This window comes from Harpia harpyja, chromosome Z, assembly GCF_026419915.1.
Source record: "Harpia harpyja isolate bHarHar1 chromosome Z, bHarHar1 primary haplotype, whole genome shotgun sequence".
Lineage (NCBI taxonomy): Eukaryota > Metazoa > Chordata > Aves > Accipitriformes > Accipitridae > Harpia > Harpia harpyja.
The window spans coordinates 104,011,088-104,036,315 of NC_068969.1; the positions used below are offsets into that span (position 1 = coordinate 104,011,088).

General features: G+C 39.6%; 1 protein-coding gene across 9 annotated transcripts in view; it reads left to right on the forward strand.

Annotated features, from left to right (window-relative positions):
• Window positions 1-25,228, forward strand: part of PRLR (prolactin receptor) — a 164,656-nt gene that overhangs the window by 123,464 nt on the left and 15,964 nt on the right. For 8 of the 9 annotated variants that reach the window (XM_052776183.1, XM_052776182.1, XM_052776179.1 and 5 more), the window contains 7 exons: window positions 553-685; window positions 1,925-2,094; window positions 3,372-3,541; window positions 4,522-4,666; window positions 5,924-6,023; window positions 6,968-7,037; window positions 8,268-13,247. In XM_052776183.1, the coding sequence (XP_052632143.1) occupies window positions 553-685; window positions 1,925-2,094; window positions 3,372-3,541; window positions 4,522-4,666; window positions 5,924-6,023; window positions 6,968-7,037; window positions 8,268-9,293 (1,814 nt within the window). In that variant the 3' untranslated portion in view covers window positions 9,294-13,247. Of the gene's footprint in view, window positions 1-552; window positions 686-1,924; window positions 2,095-3,371; window positions 3,542-4,521; window positions 4,667-5,923; window positions 6,024-6,967; window positions 7,038-8,267; window positions 13,248-25,228 lie in introns of those variants that run through there. The other variant, XR_008233382.1, reaches the window with a different exon arrangement.

A 25,228-nucleotide genomic window follows, 5' to 3' on the forward strand; every position in this document is an offset into this window, starting at 1 on the left:
TGAGAGCTGCTTCTTTATATCTTTGGAGTCAGCTCAGCATAGGTGCTTCAGAAGAGAATTACTGGCAAGGACATAAATAAATGGGCAAACACATTCTTCATTTTTTTCCTGTAAAAGCCAAAACAAATGACAGCATTTTTTTAAACAATCAGAAGCGTCTTAAAACACATTTTTTAAAGAAGAAATGGTTTATGTAGACAATAGATTGGATAGCAGAGTGTATTTTGAACCATTTTATAGAACCTGCTATGACAGTACTTGAGCACCGCTTGTCAGATTTGGGGGCAGAGAAGAGCCACAGCCAGGGAACTAAAACATAGTTCCTCAGCATAGCTGCAGTGGGAAAGTATTTTGAATCCAGGTCAAAGTAGCAGGCTGCTGCCCTAACCACCGAACCGTTCTTCCTTTCCTGTGCTAATATGAAGCAAAACTTTTTCTTTCCATGTAGAAAAAAAAGTATTTTCCTGTTCTCTGCTTGACATTGTTTTATGAGTTCAGGGTTGACCTAATGCAGTAAGCTTACTAATTAGTTCATTTCTTTATCTCTTACAGGAAAGTCACCTCCTGAAAAGCCTACAATAATAAAATGCCGTTCTCCAGAAAAGGAAACATTTACTTGTTGGTGGAAACCTGGTTCAGATGGAGGACTTTCTACTAACTACACTTTGCTTTACAGCAAAGAAGGGTAATAAGCTGTGTATATTATTTAGTGTTTTATTGGAAGGACCTGGAAAATCAATGCTGATCAGTTTTGCATTTAGGAGATGTCATTTTCCATAGCACGTCGTTTTGTCCAAGTGACATATTCTGGAATAGCACTAGCAACAACATATTTAAGGTTGAAATAGGATCTCTTTATAATGTCAGGTTTTTCAAATTTCTGTGAATTCTTCTGCCTCGAAAGATAGACTACCTTGAAAGTTGCCATGGCTCAGGAATTGCATATGCAATACAAACACACAGTCCTGTAGCTCTTCAGCCATGCAGCTCCAGAAATAAAGCTTTCCAAAATGACCAGATATTAAAATTTTCATCTTATGATAATGCTTATTTTGCACAAGTATTCATAGGCTGTGAATGCCTCCTGGCTTCTGCAGTAATCTTGGTCCTGGAACTTAGATCAAGTGCTAAACATTCATTTTAAAGGAGTAGTCAACATTTTGTTTGGGTCCTGTGAACTATTTTTCATTCACCCAGCACTGCTCAGCCTTGCACTGACCTAATTGGATGCTGAACTCTGTATTTGTCAGCTGAGAGCCAGGTCTTAGTGGAAAAAGACAGATACTGGTCCAGCGAGCCAGGGCAGAGTATGAGGTCCACAACCACAACTTTCTCTTTTGTTATTGTGCATCACAGAGGAGCCTGGAAACAAGTACTACATACTCAACTTTCTCTCCTATCTATCCCTGCTCCCTTTGGGAAGCTTGGGAATGGATTTGGAGGACAGGTACAAAGTAGATTTTTTTGAGGAACAGGTGATGAAAGACCAAAATAGATTCTGAAAGGATATTAATGTAATATGCAGAACCTGTGTAAGTGTGAAATGAACATTGGAAATACTCAGTTTTTAACAGGTGGGTTGGAAGACTTCAGCAATCACTTCAACTGGCTCTCTGAAACCTGTAAGGCCTATGCAGTGGACAATGGCATTCAGAAAAGTAACAGCTGCAATCTACTAGTCTGCTGCTGCATCTACAACAGCCTAAATTCTTCAGCCTTTATAGTCTTTATTTTGGGGGGAAAATGCTTACTACAGTCTCTGGAATTGTCCAATTACTCTTTAGTCTGAAAGCAGTTTTCTGATTTTCTTCACATTGCCAGGCGTGAAAAATCTGATCCAGCCCTAAATAATGCTGACCTACTCGTAATCAAAGTCAGGTGTTTTAGTCTGTGTAAACTAATCACTGTGATTCTTTCATTTCAGAGAAGAACAAGTTTATGAGTGTCCAGATTACAGAAATGCGGGCCCCAATTCTTGCTACTTCGATAAAAAGCACACCTCTTTCTGGACCATATACAATATTACTGTGAGGGCAACTAACGAAATGGGAAGTAACATCTCTGATCCTCATTATGTGGATGTGACTTACATAGGTAAGAGAGGACAAGTATTTTCTGTGAAACCAAATAATTCAGAATTATGGGTTTTGACACAAAAATTCTAATTCCAGCTCTTCTCATATAAAGTATTATATCCAAGTTAAAAACTTTCAAGAACAAATAAGATCTTATCTTATTATGTAATAATAAATCAATATTCATCCCTTTACCATTTTATTTTCACAGGAAACCTAAAAATGCTAAAAGCTTTAAAATTGCATTCAGACCATTTATTGGTTTTCCATATTTCTTTCAGTCAAGCCCTAAGAAACATCATCCAGCTAAAATCTTTTTCCACTCTACCAGCAACTGAAATCAAATTGATCTTGTAACTAATAATACTTAAATTTGATTACCTAAAAGTAGTTTCCAGACCCAAGAGAAGCCGAATTATGTTTTTTTATAGCAGTGTACTGATAATCTCTTTTCTCAGACTTTTTCCACAGAGTGACTGTGGACAAGGATTTAGGTTTTTTTCTAAGGGAACGGAACGTTACCACCAATAACCATTTTGTTATCAAGGATCTGGCTGCCAGGAGTCTTGCAGCTGGAAAAGGGCTGCTGGAGAACAGGCTTCACATTTTACCTCCATGCCCTGACTACTTATTTGATGAAGCTTTGCATCAGACAGTGGTAAAATACATGCACGATATGCAGAAGCTCTCCCTCTGAACTGAGGAAGCTGCAAGCCTGACTGTAGCAGAAACCTGTGTTCCATTTTTGTTTATTTTTGAGATATAGACAGGTTTTTAATATTACTGGTTTGTTTTATTTTTAAATATCCTTACGAATGCATGTAGGGATTATGCTGTTGTGTTTTCTCAAGGTAAGAGATGGGGGGGGCAGGTGGGCAAGTTTCATCAACTACAACTGTGTTTTCAGAACTCCTAACCATATATGCCAACTTTGATAAGATTATGGTAAAACACAACTTTCATAACACAGCATTAAAGATGTTAACTTTGAAACACAGTTGTGGGGAAAAGCAACAATAAATGGTAATGTAAGAAAAAATTATTTCCGGTGATAAATTATTAAGGCAAATCTCAATGTGAACTTAACGTATTTACTGTTCTTCAGTTTTTTCTTCAAATTCATAAATCCATGCTTACTTTATCAGGAAACTCTTAATACCTGTATTCCAGCACCAGTTCTGAATTACTAGACACAATGGAGGTGGCAACTTGTGACTCACACCGTTTTATATTTCTTCCTAAGATGCAAGGAAAAAATCCTTTAGACTCTTATTGTCAGTTCTTTTATTTTAACAGTACAGCCAGATCCCCCCGTGAATGTAACTCTGGAATTAAAAAAGTCAATAAATAGAAAACCGTATCTGGTCTTGACATGGTTTCCACCCCCGCTGGCTGATGTCAGATCTGGATGGCTTACTCTTGAATATGAGTTGCGGCTGAAGCCTGAAGAAGGAGAGGAATGGGAGGTAAGGATGTTGCAAGTTTTTGCTAGATGATGTTTCCTGATCAATTAGATTTTGTCAGCTAGGTTGCATGCCTGAATGTAATGAAGCAGGCACACTGAATAGTTCATCGTTTTTCAAAAGTGCTTGTGTGTTCTATGATCTCCTACTGAGAATACTGGTATCTCAGATGCTGTTGTGTGATAGCAGGTGATAAAGAACTTATTTTTAATTGTGGCCATTATATATTAATCATATTGGCCTTACAGTTAAAGTTGTTTATTCTCATTTAGTCAGGTTTGTGATAATTTGTTCTTAATCACAAGCACTTCTTTGGTAACAGAAAGCTCAGCGACATTATGTAAAATCATTTAAATTTGTACAAATAGTCATTAGGTGATAGTTGTCATGGCCACATAATAATAACTGTCTATAGCCAGGATCTGCAATTCAAACAACTGGGCAGCAAATTAAAGACTCCAGCTATTGGTATTAGGCTGCATCCCCTTCTTGTCTGCTGCAATACTTCCCAGCCATCTCTGTATCTCCTCCTTCCTTCCCCCTGCCACTGAGCTGCCCAGCCCCCTGGCCCTTGCAAGATCCACATTTTACTACCCTGTGCAGTTCCACCAACTCCACACTCCTTTTCTCTCAGCATTTTCTTCCCTCATCTCTGTTTTTTGCCTCCTTCTCTTCTCACCATTGCAGTTCCCACCATTACCACAGTTCACCCCTATTTGCCATATGCTCGTGATATGTTTTTGTAGTAATTTGAACAATATACTAGAGCCAGATCTCATTCCTACTGAATTATGTTAGAAAGCTGAACTACAGAAATAAACTAAATGTACCATTTTTCCATGCCCACATAACAATTATTAGGAAGCTATCCAGATTCGTTCTATATTCCCAACTTGGTTATTCAAGACTGAAACCTACCTGTGATTTTCATAGAAAAATGTGTTAATTTGATATGCATTTTATGGTTTTTATTTAATTTCCAGAGTATTTTTGTGGGACAGCAAACACAATATAAAATGTTTAGTTTAAATCCCGGAAAGAAGTATATTGTACAGATTCACTGCAAACCTGACCACCATGGATCATGGAGTGAATGGAGCTCAGAAGAGTATATTCAGATCCCTACTGGTGAGTGGCCAGGCATCCCTTTGGTAATTCTTATTACATGGAAGTTCATGTAATACTTTTGTTAGCTGTTTGTAGCATCCATGCCTAGTGACATCCCATAGTTTCCTTAGGACAGGTAAGAACATCATTGCTAAGGTAACACAATTCTCAGTATCCCTGCACCATACCCAGTTAGCTTTCCCCTTCATTACTTTTTGGAGTTAAGGTGAATCAATTTCTTTACTTATTTAAACCACGTTCTTTCTGTTTATTGCCTCATTTGTTCTCATGATGGTAGTTTTTAATTAAAAGAATACTAGTAACTGCATTAAAACTGATACATAGACGACTGTCGTGGTTTCAGCCCAGCCGGTAACAAAGGACCACGCAGCCGCTCGCTCACTCCTCCCGCCCCCCTCCGGTGGGATAGGGAGGAGACGGAGGAAAGAAAAGAAAAAAAACCTGGAACCTCGAGGGTTGAGACAAGGGCAGTTTACTGGGACAACACAAAAAAAGGTTACAACAACAACAACGGTACTAATGAAAGGATATACAAAAAGAGTGATGCACAGTGCAACTGCTCACCACCCGGAACCCGACGCTCCGCCACCGAAAGTTGAGGGACCCTCCCCCCGGCCCGCTCCCCATTTATATACTGAGCATGATGTCACATGGTATGGAATAGCTCCTTGGCTAGTTCAGGTCGGCTGCCCCGGCTATGCCCCCCCACCTCCCAGGTTCCTGTAAAAATTAACTCTATCCCAGCTGAACCCAGGACAACGACAAAGAGCGACTGCCTCCAGATGTTAACAGCTCTTCATTACTCTTTATCTAGAATGAATTTGAAATAAACACCTCAGTGTAAAAAGTGTCATGTTACAATAGAAATCCTTAAAAATATATAGTCCTAGATAATTTAACCCACCATTTAATTAATTGTGTGATATGTATTTCATAATAAAATGGCTACAGTATTGGCATAATTGAATTTGGACACAATTGCTATAACTGGCTGTGACAAAATTTCCCTCTTCATACATTTTTTGTATTGTTCAAGAGAGTTTATTTCCTGCACAGTGCCATTAATAAGAAGTATATTTATTATCAGATATTACAATGACTGTTGAGATCTATCTATGCTAATAAAGGCCTCTAGATTCAATACCAAATATGGCATGTTAGACCAATTTTTAAAAAAAAGTAATTTGAGACTTTTTTTGCATGTCGACTATGCATACGCTAGATGTGTGTTCTTAAATAATTCCGTTTGTTTCGTAGACTTTAGAGTAAAAGATATGGTTGTGTGGATCGTCGTTGGTGTCTTGTCATCTCTTATATGTTTAATCATGAGCTGGACAATGGTTTTGAAAGGGTACAGGTAAGTCACCAATTTCACAATTACATGGAGTTGAGAATCTCACCAAACTTTTCAAAAATAGACTTCTAACATTTGATTCAATTTCCTATGGGTTATGTGTTCTCTTATAAACTCTAAATTACAGGTATTTGACTTTAAATTCACAGCTGATAGAGAGGTATTTCTGTTCTTTAGGGATACCAAGCTAAATTCTCAGTTGGTAAAGACATGTCTCTATTAGATCTGACCATCTTGGTTAGCCATGTAAGTATTCAGCAAACATAATTTGGAGTATCCCTGCTCATGTAGAAGACATGACTTTTGGTTTTACCCTAATTTCCTAAAGGAAACAAGGTTGTATTATGAGCTTGTCTTTCTGCCCACCTGTCTGTCAATTCCCCAAATAATTTATTAGAACACTGGCTAATTTCAATCAAATCTGAAAGAGAAAGGTGTCGCAAAGCTTATCACTTTTGTACAAATCTTGCAAAAAGTACTGGCTGAGTAGAAGAAAGAGATCGAAACTGTTGATAGAAAAGCCATCAGAAGTCATTCATCGTAAATCCTGGTCAGCTGACAATCAAGTATATATGTACAGGCCCACTAGTCCTCCTGAACTGTGCCCCACATAGCTGTTTCTTAGCCAGTGATGAAGTTACAGTGATATTGCAGAACTGGAGGTTAAGGGACAAAGGACAATAAAAGGGCATTAGCAGTGTTACTTTTCCAGCTGAATAACTTTTGACTGTTCTTTTTCCTATAAATACATCTAAGGGTAACTTACGAACTGTAACTGGATTTATAAATTACCTGGCTTGAGAGGTAGACAGGAAACAGAGGTCCAACAGGGAGGTATCAGATATGAAAAAAGTGTTTAAAATGTCAGTCACAGTCTGAGGAAATGGGAGAACAAATAGAGAGATAGGGCCCATACTTACACCTTGTGTGTTTCGTTGGTTTTTTAGAATGATAGCCTTTATCCTACCGCCAGTTCCGGGACCGAAGATAAAAGGCATAGATACACATCTGTTAGAGGTGAGTACCCCTGATAACAACAAAAGAATTCACCATTACTTACTTTTCCAAATTATGTACTAGCAAACACAATTACAGTAATAAAGTATAAATCAGCTTCAATTAATTTAATCAATGTTAAAAATAAGCGACACTTTCAGGTTGATCCTGTGGAGGGTATGTGTGAGACTGTTGTGGTTTAACCCCAGCTAGCAACTAAGCACCAAGCAGCCGCTCACTCACTTCCCCCCACCCAGTGGGATGGGGGAGAGAATCAGAAGGAAGAAGGTAAAACTCGTGGGTTGAGATAAGAACGGTTTAATAGAACAGAAAGGGAGAAACTAATAATGATAGTAATAACAATAATAAAATGACAATAATAATAAAAGAATTGGAATATACAAAATAAGTGATGCACAATGCAATTGCTCACCACTCGCTGACCGATGCCCAGTTAGTTCCTGAGCAGCGATCTGCCCCCCCCTCAGCAACCCCCCCCAGTTTATATACTGGGCATGATGTCACATGGTATGGAATATCCCTTTGGCCAGTTTGGGTCAGCTGCTCTGGCTGTGTCTCCTCCCAGTTTCTTGTGCCCCCCTCCAGCCTTCTTGCTGGCTGGGCTTGAGAAGCCGAAAAATCCTTCACTTAGCATAAACACTACTTAGCAACAACCAAAAACATCAGTGTGTTATCAACGTTCTTCTCATACTAAATCTGAGACATAACACTATCCCAGCTGCTAGAAAGAAAATTAACTCTATCCCAGCCGAAACTAGGACCGACAGCCTTGCCTTGCAGTAGTAGTAGGAGGGCATTTGAGAACAGGGTTTGGGACCACAGCTGTTCCTTGGGACACCACAAGAGCCAATGCCTGTGTCATCTTCCTAGTAGTTCTTATGGAAGTTGCTCTCCACAGTCTCTTGCCATGCTGAGGAGACAGGACATGGCTGCTCTATCATTCTCCTCCATTTCCTTCCTGTTAAACCCATGAGACCTGTACTTGCCAAAAGCTCCCTAGTCCCCCCATTTTAGACACATGAATTCTGGGATTGTGTCTCCCCACTGAGGGAATGCAAGAAATTTCCTTCTCTTCTACTATTTTCTGCAGCAGTAGAAATCCAGTTTAGGTCTAGCGATACAACTATTAAAGTATTTGTATATTAAATATGCAGATTGTTCACAATTGTTCTAGTCAGATAAACCCTAAGGTTAACAGTGAAAAAAATATCTTATTTACTATGCCCTTAGACAGGAAAATCTGAAGAATTATTGAGTGCTCTTGGTTGCCATGGTTTCCCTCCAACATCAGACTGTGAGGAACTACTGATAGAATATCTGGAGGTAGAGGACAGTGAGGATCGGCAACTCATGCCAAGCCATGACAACGGTCATCCCAGTAAAAATGCAAAAATTATACCCAAGGAAACAGACAGTGACTCAGGCCGAGGGAGCTGTGATAGCCCTTCTCTCCTTTCTGAGAAGTGCAGGGAGTCCCGCGCCCTTCCATCAACACTTCAAACACAAAATGTAAGAGATGTTCAAGAAAATAAAGGAGGAAAAAGGAGCTGGGAAACTCAGTGTATAGCCTCAGAACAGAAAATAGTCCTTTTTAATGATGAGAATACAAAATTGTCCACATGGCCTACAGCTCAGTTACCCGATAATCAGCCTCCTATGTTTGCCTACCACAATCCTGTAGATGCACATAAGATAACACTGAGTACCACAAATGTCAATGTTGCACGAGTTTTGGTGGGAAATGAAGAAAAGCATCAATCACAATACCCTATCACTGAAACTTGCCACGATGACATGGAAAAGCAAAGAGGGATGGAGAATTTGTATTCCAAAACTGACCAAACCACAGTGCAGGTCAAACAAAACAGACCTAATGACAAGCCACCATTTTTGAATCCTAAACTAATGGATTATGTAGAAGTTCACAAAGTCAGACAAGATGCGGAGCCAGCAGTATTACTGAAACATAAAGAAAATAGTAGAAAGACCGAAAAATACACTGTTCCAGGAACCAGCAAAGAATATACCAAGGTCTCAACAGTTGTGGACCATAATATTCTGGTATTAATGCCAGATTCACGCATTCAGCACACATCTGTGTCTCAAGAACCTGCAATGGAAACGTCTCAGAACCTTCAGCAAAGTCAAGCTGAGAAAAATATGAGCTACTGTCTGACAGTTCCAAGCAAGTGCAAAAGAGAGAACAATGGATCAGAGTACATGGACCCATCTTCTTTTATGCCCTCCTTTAAATAACTAATAGTTAGTACAGTACATACTTAGTAGTTATGTACAGTAAAGCAAAACCACATAGCAAATAGTTCCTTAAAAAAGTCTAGCCTTCTGTGTGTATTATACAGAGAATAAACTAAACTGTGGGTTGAGGTAATAATCATGAAAGTAAACCTTGGATATTAACACATTTCTGACACAGGGGAATGAGGAAATGGATATTATCTGCCATGAAAAATATATTGTAAACTAGTTATTCAGCTCTGCAAATCTATTAGTTGATTAAACGTGAGGGAATACTGCAGATTCAACAAGGCTGAAAATTGTTACAGGTCAGTCAGTACAGCACAGTGATCTCAGAAGTTCCTCAGTCAGATAAATCATTGCACAACAGCATTCTGATCTACAATGTATTTTCTTCTGAATGCATTCTGACACTAGATTAAGTCTTTATATTTTTTCTCAATCCTTAAGAAAAAAATGAGCTCTTATATATGACAAATCATATATAAAAGAGAATAGATTGGACAAATTACAATAAAATAACAAATTCTTCTAAATATATTTTTTCTTCACTTCAACGTGACAGAAGACTTTGCATCCCATTCCTATCCTAGTCCAATCAAACAAAACATGAAAAAAATAGTAGAACAATATTTGATGTACTCCCTTACTGTATATAATACATAATTCTACTTTAATACAAGCCCATATATTTAACAACTTATTTTTAAAGGCTATTTTTCTATTACCAAAAAAAAAGCAAAATAAAATATTTTTAAATTTCCCAATCCTATTTAGCTACGTAGGAACTTTTCTGTTTCCTTCTGCTGAGACAGCGGTAACAAGTAAAGCTACCGTTTCTGTACAAAGCATAAAATTAAACTTCATACTAATTAAGAATATGAATTAATTTTTAAACTATATTTCTAATATATTGCAGATGTATTACTATTTGAATTTTAAATTATTTATTTCACATGGTTTTTATCACCTGTAATTATAAAATTAAAATAGAATCTAGGTTTTGAGAGCAAAGCTTCTTTCCCACTGAATTTGTACTCTGATGCCAATCACGAATGGAATGGTGTTCTCCTGCATCCACAGACATTGCACTTTTCTCTGAGCCTGGAAGGAAAGTTTGAAGTCAGATTTTTCATATGAAGTTATCAACCTTAATTTTGGAATCCAGCCTCCAAAGTCAAAGATATGAGGCATAAAGTCTGAGTCAGAGCTCTGCTGAAATATCGGTGGGAATGAGAAAAGGAGTCCATGTAGTTGGGCTGGACCAGTGTCTCCGGAACAGCAGTGGGAACAGTGAGGGTTCCTCATACCCCATGTAACCAAAGGCAGAATCAAAATAATACTGGAACGGCTCTGAACTTACTGTGGTCCTTCCTTCTTGAAACAAAAGTTTAATTTACTCCAGGAAAGTATGACCAAGTGATGACTTATTAAAACTGGGCCAAGTATTCAGCTAGTATCACTAGCTTCAGGGGAAATTGGAAACATAAGGTAAGGAAAATTGTACTGGACATGTGAAGGAAAGTGTATTTACTATAGATGAGCTCTGTTCTGTTCTTGTCCTTCCTGAACAGCTTTATATTTCTCCAGTTTTTCATGATTTTACACACTGAGCCAGCCTTCCTGCAGTATCAGGTAACCTGCTGCAGAGCCAGACAAAAGAGGCTTTCAGATTTTGAAGATCCCACAAAGCCACATCCAGTTTGGGAAATCAGATTCTTACCTTTTACCTTCATGCCATGGAACTGCTAAAGTACAGATCAGTCAAGCTGTCTAGCCCTTCCACTGGCAGGACTTTAGGATTTAACTAATCATCTGTGTGTCTGTAAACATATGTGTTAGTGTATACTGTAACATTTACTTTAAGCATCAAATTTAGAGCCTGTGTCCCCTATACAGGCAATGTATTGTCCACTTCCAGAGGTTGATGAGAGCAGTCTGGATGCTCTGCTGGATGTGTAGGGAGGTATCTTAGATTCTTAATTCAGCTACTTAAATTTAACACTTGAAGACATGAAGTGGCTACTCCAGAGAGCAGCCAAACATAAAATTTTGTTTAGTTATAGTTAACAGCACAATTTTACTGTAGCGTTTGTAGTATACCTTACAAATTTTCTAGACATGCTAAAAGTACTGCAAAGAAACTATCAACTTACCAGTCAAAACTGGAACATTTTGCAGGGCAGCAACTTGTGTGTGTGCAGGTATGTAAGCTGATAATACACTCTTTCTGACAGAATTTCTGCTTCATTTACACTTCAGTTTTCTGACTGAATCTGACAGAGCTGATCTGGATCAGACACATTCTCTTTCTTTACACAGATAGTCATATTTGAGCCAAGCCGTTGTTTTCTTCTCCAAATGCCATGCATAAAGACATGCTGCTACAGGCCTTCCATGATGCATCTGGTGATGCATAGAGGCTATAGAATCTTAGCAAGCCACAGCCTAAAGATTTTCCTTATGGAGTGGATTTCATAGGGTAAAACACAGGTGACTACACAGACGTTGTAAACCTAAGAAAGTGTGGGATAAAGTGTCAGCAGCAGGCTGTTACTGTCATGTCAGTCACTTTGGACCTGAGGCAAACAGACACAACTTTTAGCAGATTTTAAGTGTATGGTTCATCCTGCCTAACTGTAGGTATCTATGGGTGTACCTCCAGAAATCCACACAGAAAGAGAACTGAGTGGAAGAGTTTCTATGCTTTACCATAAATTGGTACTGAAGCTGCAAAATAGCTGTAGCCTAGATCACATCGTGAGGTGTAGATTCTCTCCCACCTTTGCTGATGAATGTCTCAATATGCCAAGTCTGTGAAAAGGGAAATTCAGCCAGAGTGGAAAAGGTGCATTTCCTTGTTGCTCTGAGGTAGCTAAGCTTTTTGAGGGAATTGCTAGCTAAACACAATTTGAACACAATTTTCATAAATATGTTTCATTCTTTAAGCTGAACAAATGTGCAGGTTGATTATTTTTCCCTTAGATTTGCTTTTATTTTCCAAAACACCTTGTTACTCTCAAGGTGGCAGCAACACCTTCTGAAAGTGGCCTTTAACATCTGGAAGTACATTAAGAAGGGAATAAACTAGTGTTCTGTAAAATCAGAATAACCTTCAGCTAAGTGTGTGGGCCTTTGGATGTTCAAATACTTCATTCTTTCTGTTTGCAACAACATTTTTGCTTGCAGCGCTTTAAGGAGTAGCTATTTATTAGGAAATAGATGAGATTTTGCAGCAGTTTTACACAGTTGATTGCTGTAAAATTATGACATGCCAGTGGGGAATAACAGGCTCTTAACACCTCCTTTGATATACAGAGGGATGAAGTACGTAACCCCAGGAATTTACCCCAGGAACAGGGATTAGCCATCTAGCTCTTGCACCATTAGTCAAATTTCTCACTTGGAATAATTATTTGAAAAGTTTGAATGTTTTCAATATCAACTTTATGCATGTGTCACTTGAAGTGTGAATTACTTTTTAGTAGCATAAAAGCCCTAAAAGGAAGCATAAAGGCTCCTCAGAAGTAATTAATTTTATAAAATTCATAGAATAAAAAGTATGTATTTTAATAAAATACCTTTCCTTTGGACTCAGACTAATTTGATTAACAGTTTTTCTTCAGTATTGACAAATACAACCCATTATCTTAAATTTTCTAATTAGACTTTTTTCATTAGCAAAGACATATTTGATGTACAGTTTTAGTATTTCAGTGTAATATTCCTGACTTTTAAAGAAATACGATTTATTGAAGTGGGACATGTGCTCCCGAAACTCACTGTCACATAAAATGCAGGCTTGAAGAATGGTCTTGATGATACTATGTAACTACAAAGATTATTTAATAAAAATGCAGTAAACTGACCTTACATAATACTAGTAAGAGGATATTATGTGTTTATGGAACAAACTGTAAAACAAATATGTAATAATAATTGATTTATGTTAAAGCAGTGAGTTCTGTGGTATATCTGTTTATGTGACTATGTTTAAATGGCTGGAAAATATACAGTTGCTTTAAATGTCATTTAAGTATTGTAGTAACAGCAGGTGTTCAAAATGAAGGAGTGGAATTTTTTTGTGATCTCTGAAGCATTGTATATGTGGGGTTCACATCATGAAGCCTGTAAATGTATTTCATAATTTTTCACTAACTGTAAACAATTTGAAGGTGTTGTGCAAGGAAACCAAAGTCATCTAAGCCAGTTGACAGATATTAGACATCTTTTACAAAGCCATAAAGACAAATGAAATGAAAAAGTGTCATGAGATCAAGCATCATATTCTCAAAGAACTGCTACCTCAGATTATTTTTTTTGCTCCCTTTAAAAAGGCAGATGAAAAAGGCATTTTACTTTGTGTGTCAAATTGTGAATCATTCTATCAAGATTAAAAAAATCTTATTGATAATGTTCAAATTACTTTTGTTAACTAACAGCTTGTCATGCAATCATCACTTGTGTTGCTCTGGTAGTACTAGGATGGGATATTTGAAATGTGTAGCAAAATGAAATATTTTTAATATGAGAAAATGCCAGAGAATTTTCCATTTTGTAGAGAAAGCCATACTGATCAAGTATGGCAGCCAAGCATCAGTCCCTTTCCTGGGCTGAAAAGTTTTTTGCCACTGCCTGTGTGCCCAGCTCGCTAGGACTGAATGAGCTGAGTTGTCAGAGATGCTCTAATTCTGGATCTCAGCAAAGGAACTAAGCATTTAGCAATACTTGCTATTTAGAAAGACCTGTTTTCAGCTAAGTTCCTGAGAAGTAAATCTTCAATCTCCGTCCCTAAATGAATGAAAATGGAGACTGGCACTGCTCTCAACTATCTGAAACCTTCATACTAAATCCAGACTCCAGTTCCTGTGGGTGTGGAAAGATGGACTGAATTACATTAACCCTCTTGTGGCCCTGCCTTGAAAACCATTTTCAAACAAATAAGGGAATTTCTTCATCTTTCCCGTGTATGTTATGCAGGAGATGAAAGATAAATGGAATACAGAAATACATAATATATGGGGATAGAAAGAGAGTTTAATGATGGGAAGAGGGACACGGTTGCTGCACATGTCATAATGGAAGAGGAATACAGTCACTAAAGGATGGTACATAGGTAGGATAATTAGAGAAGTCAGAGGGGGTAAACATGCATTTTGACTACAGCTGAGAAGAGGGGGATGGAGAACAGAAAATGGAAGCAAAAGAATCAAATGTAAGAGTAGATAGGAAAAAATTAGAACTAGTAGAACTGAGAGGAGTGATAAATGAGTTTGTGCGAAAAAAAGGAAGAGAAGAAAATACTTTTATATCAAAAGTGGGAATATGCACAACTGAAATAGTCTACTAAAGTAGTAAAGCCTTATTAAATGCTAAATAGTTGGCAAAACACTGAAATCGACTACTGTGTATCAGCTATTTTATACGAGAGGAAAAAGAAGTCCTATGCATGAGAAGTGGTCATTCACCTTCAGTTACAGGATTTTCTTCCACGTACCTGTTACTGGTCCTGGGCAAACAGAATACTTGAAAAGCTAGACCCCTCATCTGATCTGCTGTTGCATTTCCTATATTCCCAAGGAAAAAAATCAAGGGAAATGAAGTGTACCACGCTGTTTTTAAAAGCAATCTTCAACTTTTCAGACAGATCTACAGATGAGGTGCATTTACACATTTACATTGTCTCACACATATGCCTATCATTCTTAAGCATTCTTCTATTTTTTATTTAATAAAGATAATGTAATGACCTAGAAGCTCCAAGAGAAAAAGGACTTTGTGGATACTACTAAATGGTCTCTTGGGATTTCTGGGCATTGTTTAGTTTGTACCTGTGGCAATGTATCTGTTAACATTTTCCTTAATCAGAAAGTCCCTGTCTTTGTGAAAAATTTGGGAAATTACCAAGTCAGGCTTAAAATACATCTCTCACATTTAAGCTAAGTTTTTAAGATAAACTATTATATCTGTCAAAAGTAAGTAAGCAAAATACCTGAAGTAGTTGTGTGGCCTCTTGCAGTGCTGATATGCTAAAATCTGCGCTTATGCTCAAGATGTTGGTGCATAGAGCAGTTAGATGTAAGGAAGTCTTTTTTTACATCTTCCTCTTTTATTTTTGGAAGGTTTAATGTCCTGTTCTACTTTGTAATGCTGCTTTTCTTGGACCTTGTCTTTATTTAACTTTTTTTTTTGGACAATGCTGCTTTTTGGTCTGTTTTTGTGCACTGCTGTTCACCTCATTTTGACATCAGTAAAACCAGAAAGATTTCACTTCGGTTCCTATAAAGACTACGATGGTCAGTTTCACAGACATGTAGCACTGAGTAGATTTTTTACAGGATGCTGGAAATCTTTGTAGAAGTAACTTGTAGAAAATACCCCTTCAGTAGGACAGAAAATTATACATGTCTAGGAAGAGGCAGATCTTTCTACATGCGGAATACATGCAGAAATATAATGATGTCAAATAATATTTTTTAATATTCATAATGCTGTAGACTACTCTTAATTCTCATCCCTGTGTCCTTCATTCTAAAAGAAAGAGGAAACTACTGCTCAGCTATAGTCAGAAAGAGCTCCTAGGCTGCTCTAGTGTTGTTTATTTTTCATCTTGGAAAGTAATTTTTTTATTCTGACTACAAATACCATTCATCATTTGGATTAACACAACCGTCAGTTCCATATATCCATTATGTAGCTCAGAGATACTCAGCACTATCTGGGCTTCTGAAATCTTTGTATTGTGTTTCATATATTTTTTTTAGTCATTGTATAAAATATAGCAATACTGAGGGTGCTGGTCCAAAAAAATACTGCCCAGAAAAAACATGTCAGCAGTCATTAACTAATAGTATTTGTTCAAATTTCTGCCATGCTGTTAAGTGCAGGTAAAAGTTTCTGGAACTTCCTTGCCTTTAATTGTGCCAGCAGGTCTCTCAAGGAAACATATTTATAAATTAAATTGCATGTTCTGAATAATACGCAGAATAAACAGTATGCTTCCCAGCAGAGAAAGAGATGATCCAATATTTAAAGCAAACCTATTTCCATTTGCATAAACCATTTCATTGCTAGCCTTGCAATACAAGCTAGGCATTTTTTCCATTACAATTTCAGAATTTGTATGCAATCTGGAACATCCAAGTTATCATAGTGTCATTACTGTAGCAACAGAGTGACTTGAAGCACTATTATTCTATGAACCAGATCCAAATGTTTTGTAAATTTCTAAAACTCAAGAAATTATAGGAAGTAGATTCCATATGCAGTATGTACATTGGTTGGAGAATACTGGTATAAAAATAGTTGCTCAGGAATTCTTCATTGTTTCTAAGTGTACCTGAGGGAAAATGCTTTAAGTATTTTTTAAGTTCTTAATATTGAAAATACTGGCTTTAATAAAATCTGTTAGCGATTTCACTTGTAAGATCAATATTGTTCTGAAGTCTGTAGCTTTCTGATGGACTTTTCAATCTTTTGTCATTGTAAAATCTCTTTGCAATGGTGTTTGCATTTCAATTTAATAAAAGTTCTTGAATAAAATTCACAAATTCTAGCTTTCTTCATAAAATGTAACAATTCCAGTATATAATATATATAAAGAAAGGAAAAGCCAGACATCCAGCACAGTCTGTAGGACAGGCTTCCACTGTTCCGCAAGTGGAAGGCCCTGTGATAGATGTGTTTAAACCACTTTGCATGCACTGAGCAATTGAACCAGGTAACACCGATGGCTCATGCACCAGGTCACAACTTTCATGCTTCTTTATGGCTCTTTGTGTTGATGAAAATTGTCTTTATCACTGAAATTCAGGGATTTCAAGTTAGCAAGGGTAAAGTTTGATTGAGAAAGGTTGAGCATTTTGGAGTCCTAAGGTATCTAAGCACTGCCCTGAGTAGTAGAAAGTACAAATCTCTAACCCATTGAGCAAGATCAGGCAGTTTTCCTGCAAAACTGGGGCTGCCCCTCAGGGTAGGTGATGTAGTCAGCCTTCTGCCTTAGGAACAGCTATAGGGTCAGCAAAATCATTGTCAAGTATCTTTCACTGGCAATTGTGCCTAGTTACAGTGTATGCCAATTACCATTGTAGGGAACGTCATCACAAATCTTACTTCTTTTAGTATTATGGGGAACTGTAAGGTAATGGAGGAAGCCAACAACAGAGAGCTTCCCACTTTTCCCATCCTCGTAGGAGGTTGTGCTAGTACTCTTTGCTGAGGAAGTGGGGGAAAAAAAAAAGGAAAAAACAGGTCATCAGTTATCCCTCTTGCAACATCTTTCAGTTTGTCCTTATCCACCTGGCTGTACTTCAAGGTAACACGCCCTTCTTAGTTTTTTTTTCCTGGTGTGACTTTGTGTTACCAATCTGCCTCACACTTGCCGTTGCTTCGGCCCCGCGTAGTCTGCCTCGGGAGCCCCCTCGAGCACTGCTGTGTGAGGGGGGCTGGCGCTCACACAAACTACCGCTGCTCTGTAAGGATAAAACGTGCTCCCCAACAACCACCTTTTTAATTAGCGCACATTAAAGTTTTGCGACTCAGGATGGGATAGGACTGCATTACGCCAATATGAATATGAGCCAGCAGTGTGCCCAGGTGGCCAAGAAGGCCAACGGCATCCTGGCCCGTATCAGAAACAGTGTGGCCAGCAGGAATTGGGAGGTGACTGTTCCCCTGTACTCGGCACTGGTGAGGCCACACCTCGAGTACTGTGTTCAGTTTTGGGCCCCTCACTACGGGAAAGACATGGAGGTGCTGGAACGTGTCCAGAGAAGGGCAACCAAGCTGGTGAGGAGCAGCTGAGGGATCTGGGGTTGTTTAGTCTGGAGAAAAGGAGGCTGAGGGGAGACCTTATCGCTCTCTACAACTACCTGAAAGGGGGTTGTAGTGAGGTGGGTGCTGGTCTCTTCTGTCAGGTGTCTGGAGATAGGACAAGAGGAAATGGCCTCAAGTTGCAGCAGGGGAGGTTTAGGTTGTGTTATAAGTTAGGACAAAGGTCCAGGAGCCAACTGTGGTGAATAATTAAAAGTAATTTATTAAGCAAGCGGTAAATAGGCAAAACAGCGCTGGGCGGCCGGGGAGCCACTGCTCTACCAACGGCTCGCAAGCCCCCTTCCCGTAGCCACAGTTCTTATAGTCCTCTATTTCTGGTATACGTGTCTTCCTTAGTGTACTCTGCATCTGCGCCGATCTGTTGCTAGGGGTGGTCTTTTTCTGCCTCCTGGTGGTTGCTGGGATGAAGGCCCCAAGTCTTCCTCCTGTGACCGCCCTGTGCCCCTCGCTTGACACATGCGTGTTTCCTTACCTTTTGTATAAGCGCAAAGCTTGCACAAGCATTGTTTACGTTACCGGATGTCTGTAGTTAATGCAAGACCCACTCCTTCCTGTTTCAAGGCCGACATCTGGTTTTTCTGCTAGCGTAAGCAAGATTTGATTAACAAACATTTGTCTTTTATCACAATCCCCCCTTTTTCTTTTCCCCATTTTGTTCATCAAATCGTCTCACTGCTTCTTTTGCCTTTTCTAAGATAGGGGCTTCTTCAATTTGTAATTCGCCCTCTCTAAGTTGTTCATATTGACTTCTAATTAGCATCAAATGTGCTGCTTCCAACCTCCCCTTAACTGTGGTGATTAATCTCTTAAAAATGCATGGTCCAAAAGTAAGTCCTAAAACTAACAAAATGAGTGGTCCAGCTATCGTTGATAATAAGGTGGTGAGCCAAGGGGAGTGATTAAACCACGATTCGTACCAGCTTTGCTGCATTTCTCTTTCTTTTTTCCTTTTTTCTAATCCCTCCCAGAGTTTAGTCATGGTGTCGCGAACCACCCCTGTGTGATCTGCATACACACAACATTCTTCTCGAAGAGCAGCACACAACCCCCCTTGTTGTAAAAACATTAGGTCTAGTCCTCGTCTATTTTGTAGGACCACTTCAGATAATGACCTTAATGAGGACTCTAGAACACTAATAGATTTTTCAATCTTTACTAAGTCTTCATCTACAGCTACCCTCAAGGCTCGGAATTTCTGATCTTGTTGGACCAGTGAGGCAATACCAGTTCCTGTTCCAGCTGCCCCTGCAGCCATTAACAGGCCTATAGTTAACGCCGTGAAAGGCTCTCTTTTTTGTAAGTGATGTTCCTGTACAGTTTGGTAATCGTATACAAAGCTCTCTGGATGGTAAATTATCTTGGGGACGATTATCACTTGTATGCAGTACTCATCACTTTCGTTAAACACTCTTAGGGATAAACAGGGGGTAATTCCAATTTTAGAACAAATCCATTTAGTATTACTTGCGGGTATCAGCCAGTCTGCTGAAGGTTTCCCTTTTAGTGAGGTTTTGACTCCACATAAGTGATCTTTTTCTAAGGGGATTTTTCCCAGGCATCTACCCTTTCCAGAGACTTGGGATAAAGTTATTCCCTGCTTTTGTCCCATTTCTTTTCCCCATAGGCATTGGGCAGGATTTGAACCATTGATTCTTTTACATTTAAAGGTCACTCCCATGGCTTCATAAAACGGGGGTTTGATGCCATAGCAGAGCCAGCAATGTTCAGTTAGGTTTGGACTAGTGGCATTGAGCACTTGGTAGCTTGCTTGAACAAGCTTCCACAGTGAATTATCCTCAATTTTCTCTTGTGGCTCATTCTCCGGAATAGAGGTGACATTAATTATCCCTGTGGTAGCATTATTCTTTAATTCCCCTGTCTCCATTTCTCCTGTAAGTACTGAGTTGGGGCCGACTCCTATGGGATCATTTGGTAAAACTTCTTTATCAAGATCAGACCCCCTCTATCAGTTCCTGGTTCCCAATATCGCATTCCCCAGATTCTACCTACTATCCACCCAGGATCTGAAGGGTTGGATACATTTATATATATGTATGCACAATCCCCAGACCAATGGCCGATTGTCGCACCAGCAGAGTCGCGTTGAGGTGGCGTACAGCCAGGGGGCCCCCAAGCTACTGTTATATGAGGATCCTTGCCTCCCCCTGGTTGCCAATCTGAGGCGACAGTTTCACATCCCCAATAAGCACAGTAATATGCATTCAGATAGTTACAGTATCCTTTCCCAGGGTTTGAATTGGGACAAAAATAAAATCCCAGATTGAGGCATGGCTTTATGGGGACTAATTGACAGAGAGCGGGAGTAAAACTTGGGGCTCCTGGCGTAGTTATGATTTGGATATTTTGTTGGTCTTCCCACCTGCTTAGAGTCCATTTATAGGGTTGATGTGCGTATCTGTGTTCCCCTTGAGAATTTCCCAGGTACAATAGCAGCAATAAAAATACCAATATGCGTCGGGATTGTGGAGTATGCTTTTGGCCAATTGTATTCAATGAATTTGATATCTGTGGTGGAGTATATGCTGTGTTGTTGCCATTTGAGTTGGGATAATGGCTGTAATCACCAGGGGATGTTGAGCTTTTAGCCTGGGAGTTTGGGCTAACCTTGAGGCAACTCATCCAACACTTTGGCACAATCCCATTCTTTGGGCTCTCGGTTTCTCTTCCCCGCCTTTTTACTCCTCTGCCTCGCCCATCTACTCGGTTGCTTCGAGCAACGGGGTGTGCCATCTTCTCGGCAGCAGGGGTATTCTTCAGGGGTTCTTGTGCCGATCTTAGCACGTTGCCTTTTCTTATACTGCTCCCAATTCTTATTTTTAACTCCTGGTGAGTCGCACCGTATTCCCTTTAAGGCTTCACGGCAACACACTTGAGTAATCTCAACTATATAAGGAATGGGTTCATTGGGATGGTAACAATATTTTTCAGGATTTATACCTAAGCTAAAGATTTCCCACCACTCTCTGGACCACTCTTTTAGTTGTCCTGTTGAGACTTTTACTCGTACGGCCAATTCAGTTAAATTCCTCTCTTTTTCCCAGCACTCTCTACACACCCCTCTCGGGGGCGTCCCCTTATGGCAATGGGTCCACCACTGTTCCCGACACACTTTGCAAGCATAGCATACAAAAGGGTAACAGTTAAAGTCAGGGTTCACACAAGTAATAACTATATCATCAGTGCATGTGTAGTCCAGACCCACGGCCTCACTTATATTGTTCACCCATACAGCAGTTACGTTCTGGTTCATTCGTGTCCTTTTCTCAAGACGATTTTTAAATCGCCACGTTGGCTTGTCACCTTCCAAGAGGGGTCTGTAATGGGTCCCTTCACTCGGCTAGCGTGGGTCCATCCTCGTTCAGCTGTTTGGACGGCAGTCTCTGTAGTAAGTAAAACAAGAAACGGACCCTCCCTGCGAGGAGTCAAGGATGATTCTTTCCAGGTTTTTATAAGTACTTTGTCTCCGGGTTTTATAGAATGTATTGAAATGTCCAAAGGGGGTCTTTGGACCACCATTCCCTTTTTCCTAAGTTCTTCTCTCCTTCCCATTAATTGTACAATATACTCTTGTAAATGACCGTCTTCAATTCTAGGATGATCTACAGGAAATTCCAAGTCATAGGGCATCCCATATAGCATTTCGAAAGGGGAGATTCCGATATCTGTTCTAGGTTGGGTCCTTATGTTTAGTAATGCTAATGGTAGGCATTTAACCCAAGATGTTTTCGTTTCTAGCATGAGTTTGGTTAATTGCTTTTTTATTTCCCCATTCATTCTCTCAACCCTTCCAGAGCTTTGAGGGTGCCATGGAGTATGGTATTCCCATTTAGTTCCCATTGGCGCCAACACTTCTCTGACTACTCGCGAGACAAAATGCGGCCCTCTGTCTGAGTCTATTACTTCTACATTTCCGTACCGAGGAATAATATGTTCTAACAATATTTTTACTACATTGTGTGCTGTGGCTTGAGCGGTCAGGAAGGCCTCCACATAGTGTGTTAAGTGATCAATTATTACCAACAAATACTTATATCTACCGACTTTGGGTAATTCTGTGAAATCTACTTGAATCTTCGCAAAGGGTCTTTGGGCCATCTCTCGACCCCCTGCAATTCTTTCACGGATTTGTTGTTTATTTACTCGTTGACATGTTAAACAATCACCTACGATTCTTTTAGCTATATTATAGACTCCAATACATATGTATTTGGTGGCAAACTGATCCACTAAAGCTTGTACTCCCCAATGAGTTATTTGGTGAAATCCCTTCATCACCTTCCATGCCAGGAGCTTAGGTAGCACTTCCCTCCCATCAGGCAGTTCCCATTTGCCTTCCTTCTCATTAATCCCCATTTTGGCCAGCTTTATCTTTTCCTGATCTGTAAACCTTAATTCCTGCTGGTTCTTAGGGTGGGGGTCACTCTGTTTGCTAACTTTAACTGGCAACAAAGCTGCCCGCTTTGCCTCTTCATCTGCTAAATTATTCCCCCTTATCTTGGATGTTAATCCTCGTTGATGACCTTTCACATGTACTACAGCTATCTTCGCAGGTCCCCTCAAGGCTTGGAGGGTCTGTATAATCAGAGATTCGTGGATTAGCCCCTTTCCTTGAGAGTTTATAAGCCCCCTTTCCTCCCATATTTTTCCAAACGTATGTATTACTCCAAAGGCATACTTCGAGTCCATGTATATTGTCCCTATTTTTCCTTTCAGGTACTTAAGGGCTCGCAAGACTGCATATAACTCGCAAGCCTGGGCTGACCAGCTGGGACTTAAGGATCCTGACTCCAGAACCCCCAAGGTTTTTCCATTAATTATTGCATACCCTGATTTTTGTTTTCCTTCCATTAACCGAGAGGATCCATCCACAAACAATTTTTCTCCCTCTTCTAATTCTTCTTCTTCCAGGTCAGGCCTGATTTTAGTCTGCTCTTCTATACTACGGAGGCAGTCGTGGCTTAATTCTTTGCTGGCTTCCCCATATAGGAATTGAGCAGGGTTTTGAAGGCTAGTTGTTTCAATTTCTAGTTTGGGCGAACAGATCAATATGCCTTCATATTTTAAAAGCCTAGCATCCGTTATCCATTTGTCCGCCTTTTGCTGCAGTACCCCTTGAATATTATGGGGGGACAATACTTTTAATTCCCCTCCAAAGGTAACTTTGTTAGCTTCTTCCACTAAGAGGGCCACCACCACTACTGCTTGGAGACACGTTGGCCATCCCCTGCTCACAGGATCTAATAGTTTGGAGATATATCCCACTGGTTTCTTTTTTCCCACCCATTCCTGAGTTAGCACCCCAAAGGCAGTTCCTTCCTCTGTACTGACAAACAAGTAGAAGGGTCTTCTCACATCAGGTAAGCTCAATACTGGGGCATTTATCAAATCAGTTTTAAGAGCCTCTAACTTATCCTCATCCTCTTGAGTCCATTTCAAGAGGCCCTCTTTGGTTAATTTCTGGTATAAAAATTTAACCTTCCTACTAAAATTTTCGATCCATTGCCTGCAATAGCCCAATAAGCCTAGAAGTTGTCTGATTTGTCTTTTACTTTTGGGTGCTCTTAAAGATAAAATACCATTTATTCGATTGGAGTCTAGTTTCTTGCTACCCTTACTGAGCCAATGCCCTAAGTACTTGACCTCTTCTTCCACAAACTGCAGTTTTGACTTGGATACTTTTAATCCCTGTAGACTAAGAAAGTTTAGTAACTTAATGCTTTCCTTTCTGACTACCTCCTCATCGTTTCCTGCTAACAACAGGTCATCTACATATTGTACCAAGGTTACCCCTTTGCCCAAGTGATAACTCCTTAAAATTTGCTCTAGGGCCTGACCGAACAAATTGGGAGATTCGGTAAAACCTTGGGGCAATACAGTCCAGCGTAATTGTTGTTTTCTAAAAGTATCAGGGTCTTCCCATTCGAAGGCAAAGTAATCTCTGCATGCCTCCTTAAGAGGACAGGCCCAAAAGGCATCCTTAAGTTCTATTACACTGTACCATTGATTTTCAGGATTCAGTTGACTAAGCAGGGTATGGGGGTTTGCTACCACGGGAAATCTGGTGACTGTTCTTTTATTTATCTCCCGTAAGTCATGGACCAATCTGTAGCTCCCATCAGGCTTCTTTACAGGGAGAATTGGGGTATTAAAGGGAGACATACAAGGTTCTAGTAATCCTTTACTGATTAATCTCTCTATTTCAGATTTAAGTCCCTTTTTCCCTTCTTGCGACAATGGGTACTGTTTTATTCTCACAGGTACTTCAGGGTTCCTAATAGTGACCTCGAAGGGTTCAATATTTAATTTCCCCACCGTCTCTGGAGTGTACCATACTTCGGGGTTAATCTTTTCTTCATCAGTCACGGTAAGGGGGCACAATCTTATTTTTATTTCTTTATCTTTTACTTCTAGGTTAATTTCCAATTCCACAATCATACCTCTCCCCAATAGATTATATTTTGCTTCGGGGACTAATAAAAATGATCCAACCCCATATTTGCATTTTGATTCAATCATTACATCTCGTATGACAGGAACCTTGAAGGGTTCACCTTTTGCTCCTATCACATTAACTCTTTTGGGAGATATTTTACACCCTCTAGGTAAAGTTTGTACCGTAGATCTTTCAGCTCCGGAGTCCACTAGGAACTCCACTTCTTGTTGCTGAGGACCCACTTTTAAAGTTATCAAGGGCTCTGTTCCTTTTGGGGTCCTCAGCGCATAGAGCCCCTGACCCCGCTAATCCTCATTAAACATCTTTTCATCCTCTATCCTCCTTCTGCAATCTCGCTTCATGTGTCCTCTCTTTTTGCAATAGAAACATTCCACGTCCCTTGTGTCTTTCACGGTCTTCCTTTCAGATCGTTGCACAGGGGTCCTTCTAGGTCTATCTCTTGGACCTCCCCCTTGGCTTCTCACGGCTGCAAAAGCTCCCTTTTGCCCTTCCCTCACTGCTGCCACCAGAATCCTTGTTTGTCTCTTTTGTGCTTCTTCCTCCCTTCTTACATAAACCTTCTGAGCTTCTCGGAGCAGCTCATCTAATCCCCTCTCTTGCCAATCTTCCATCTTTTCTAATTTCTTTC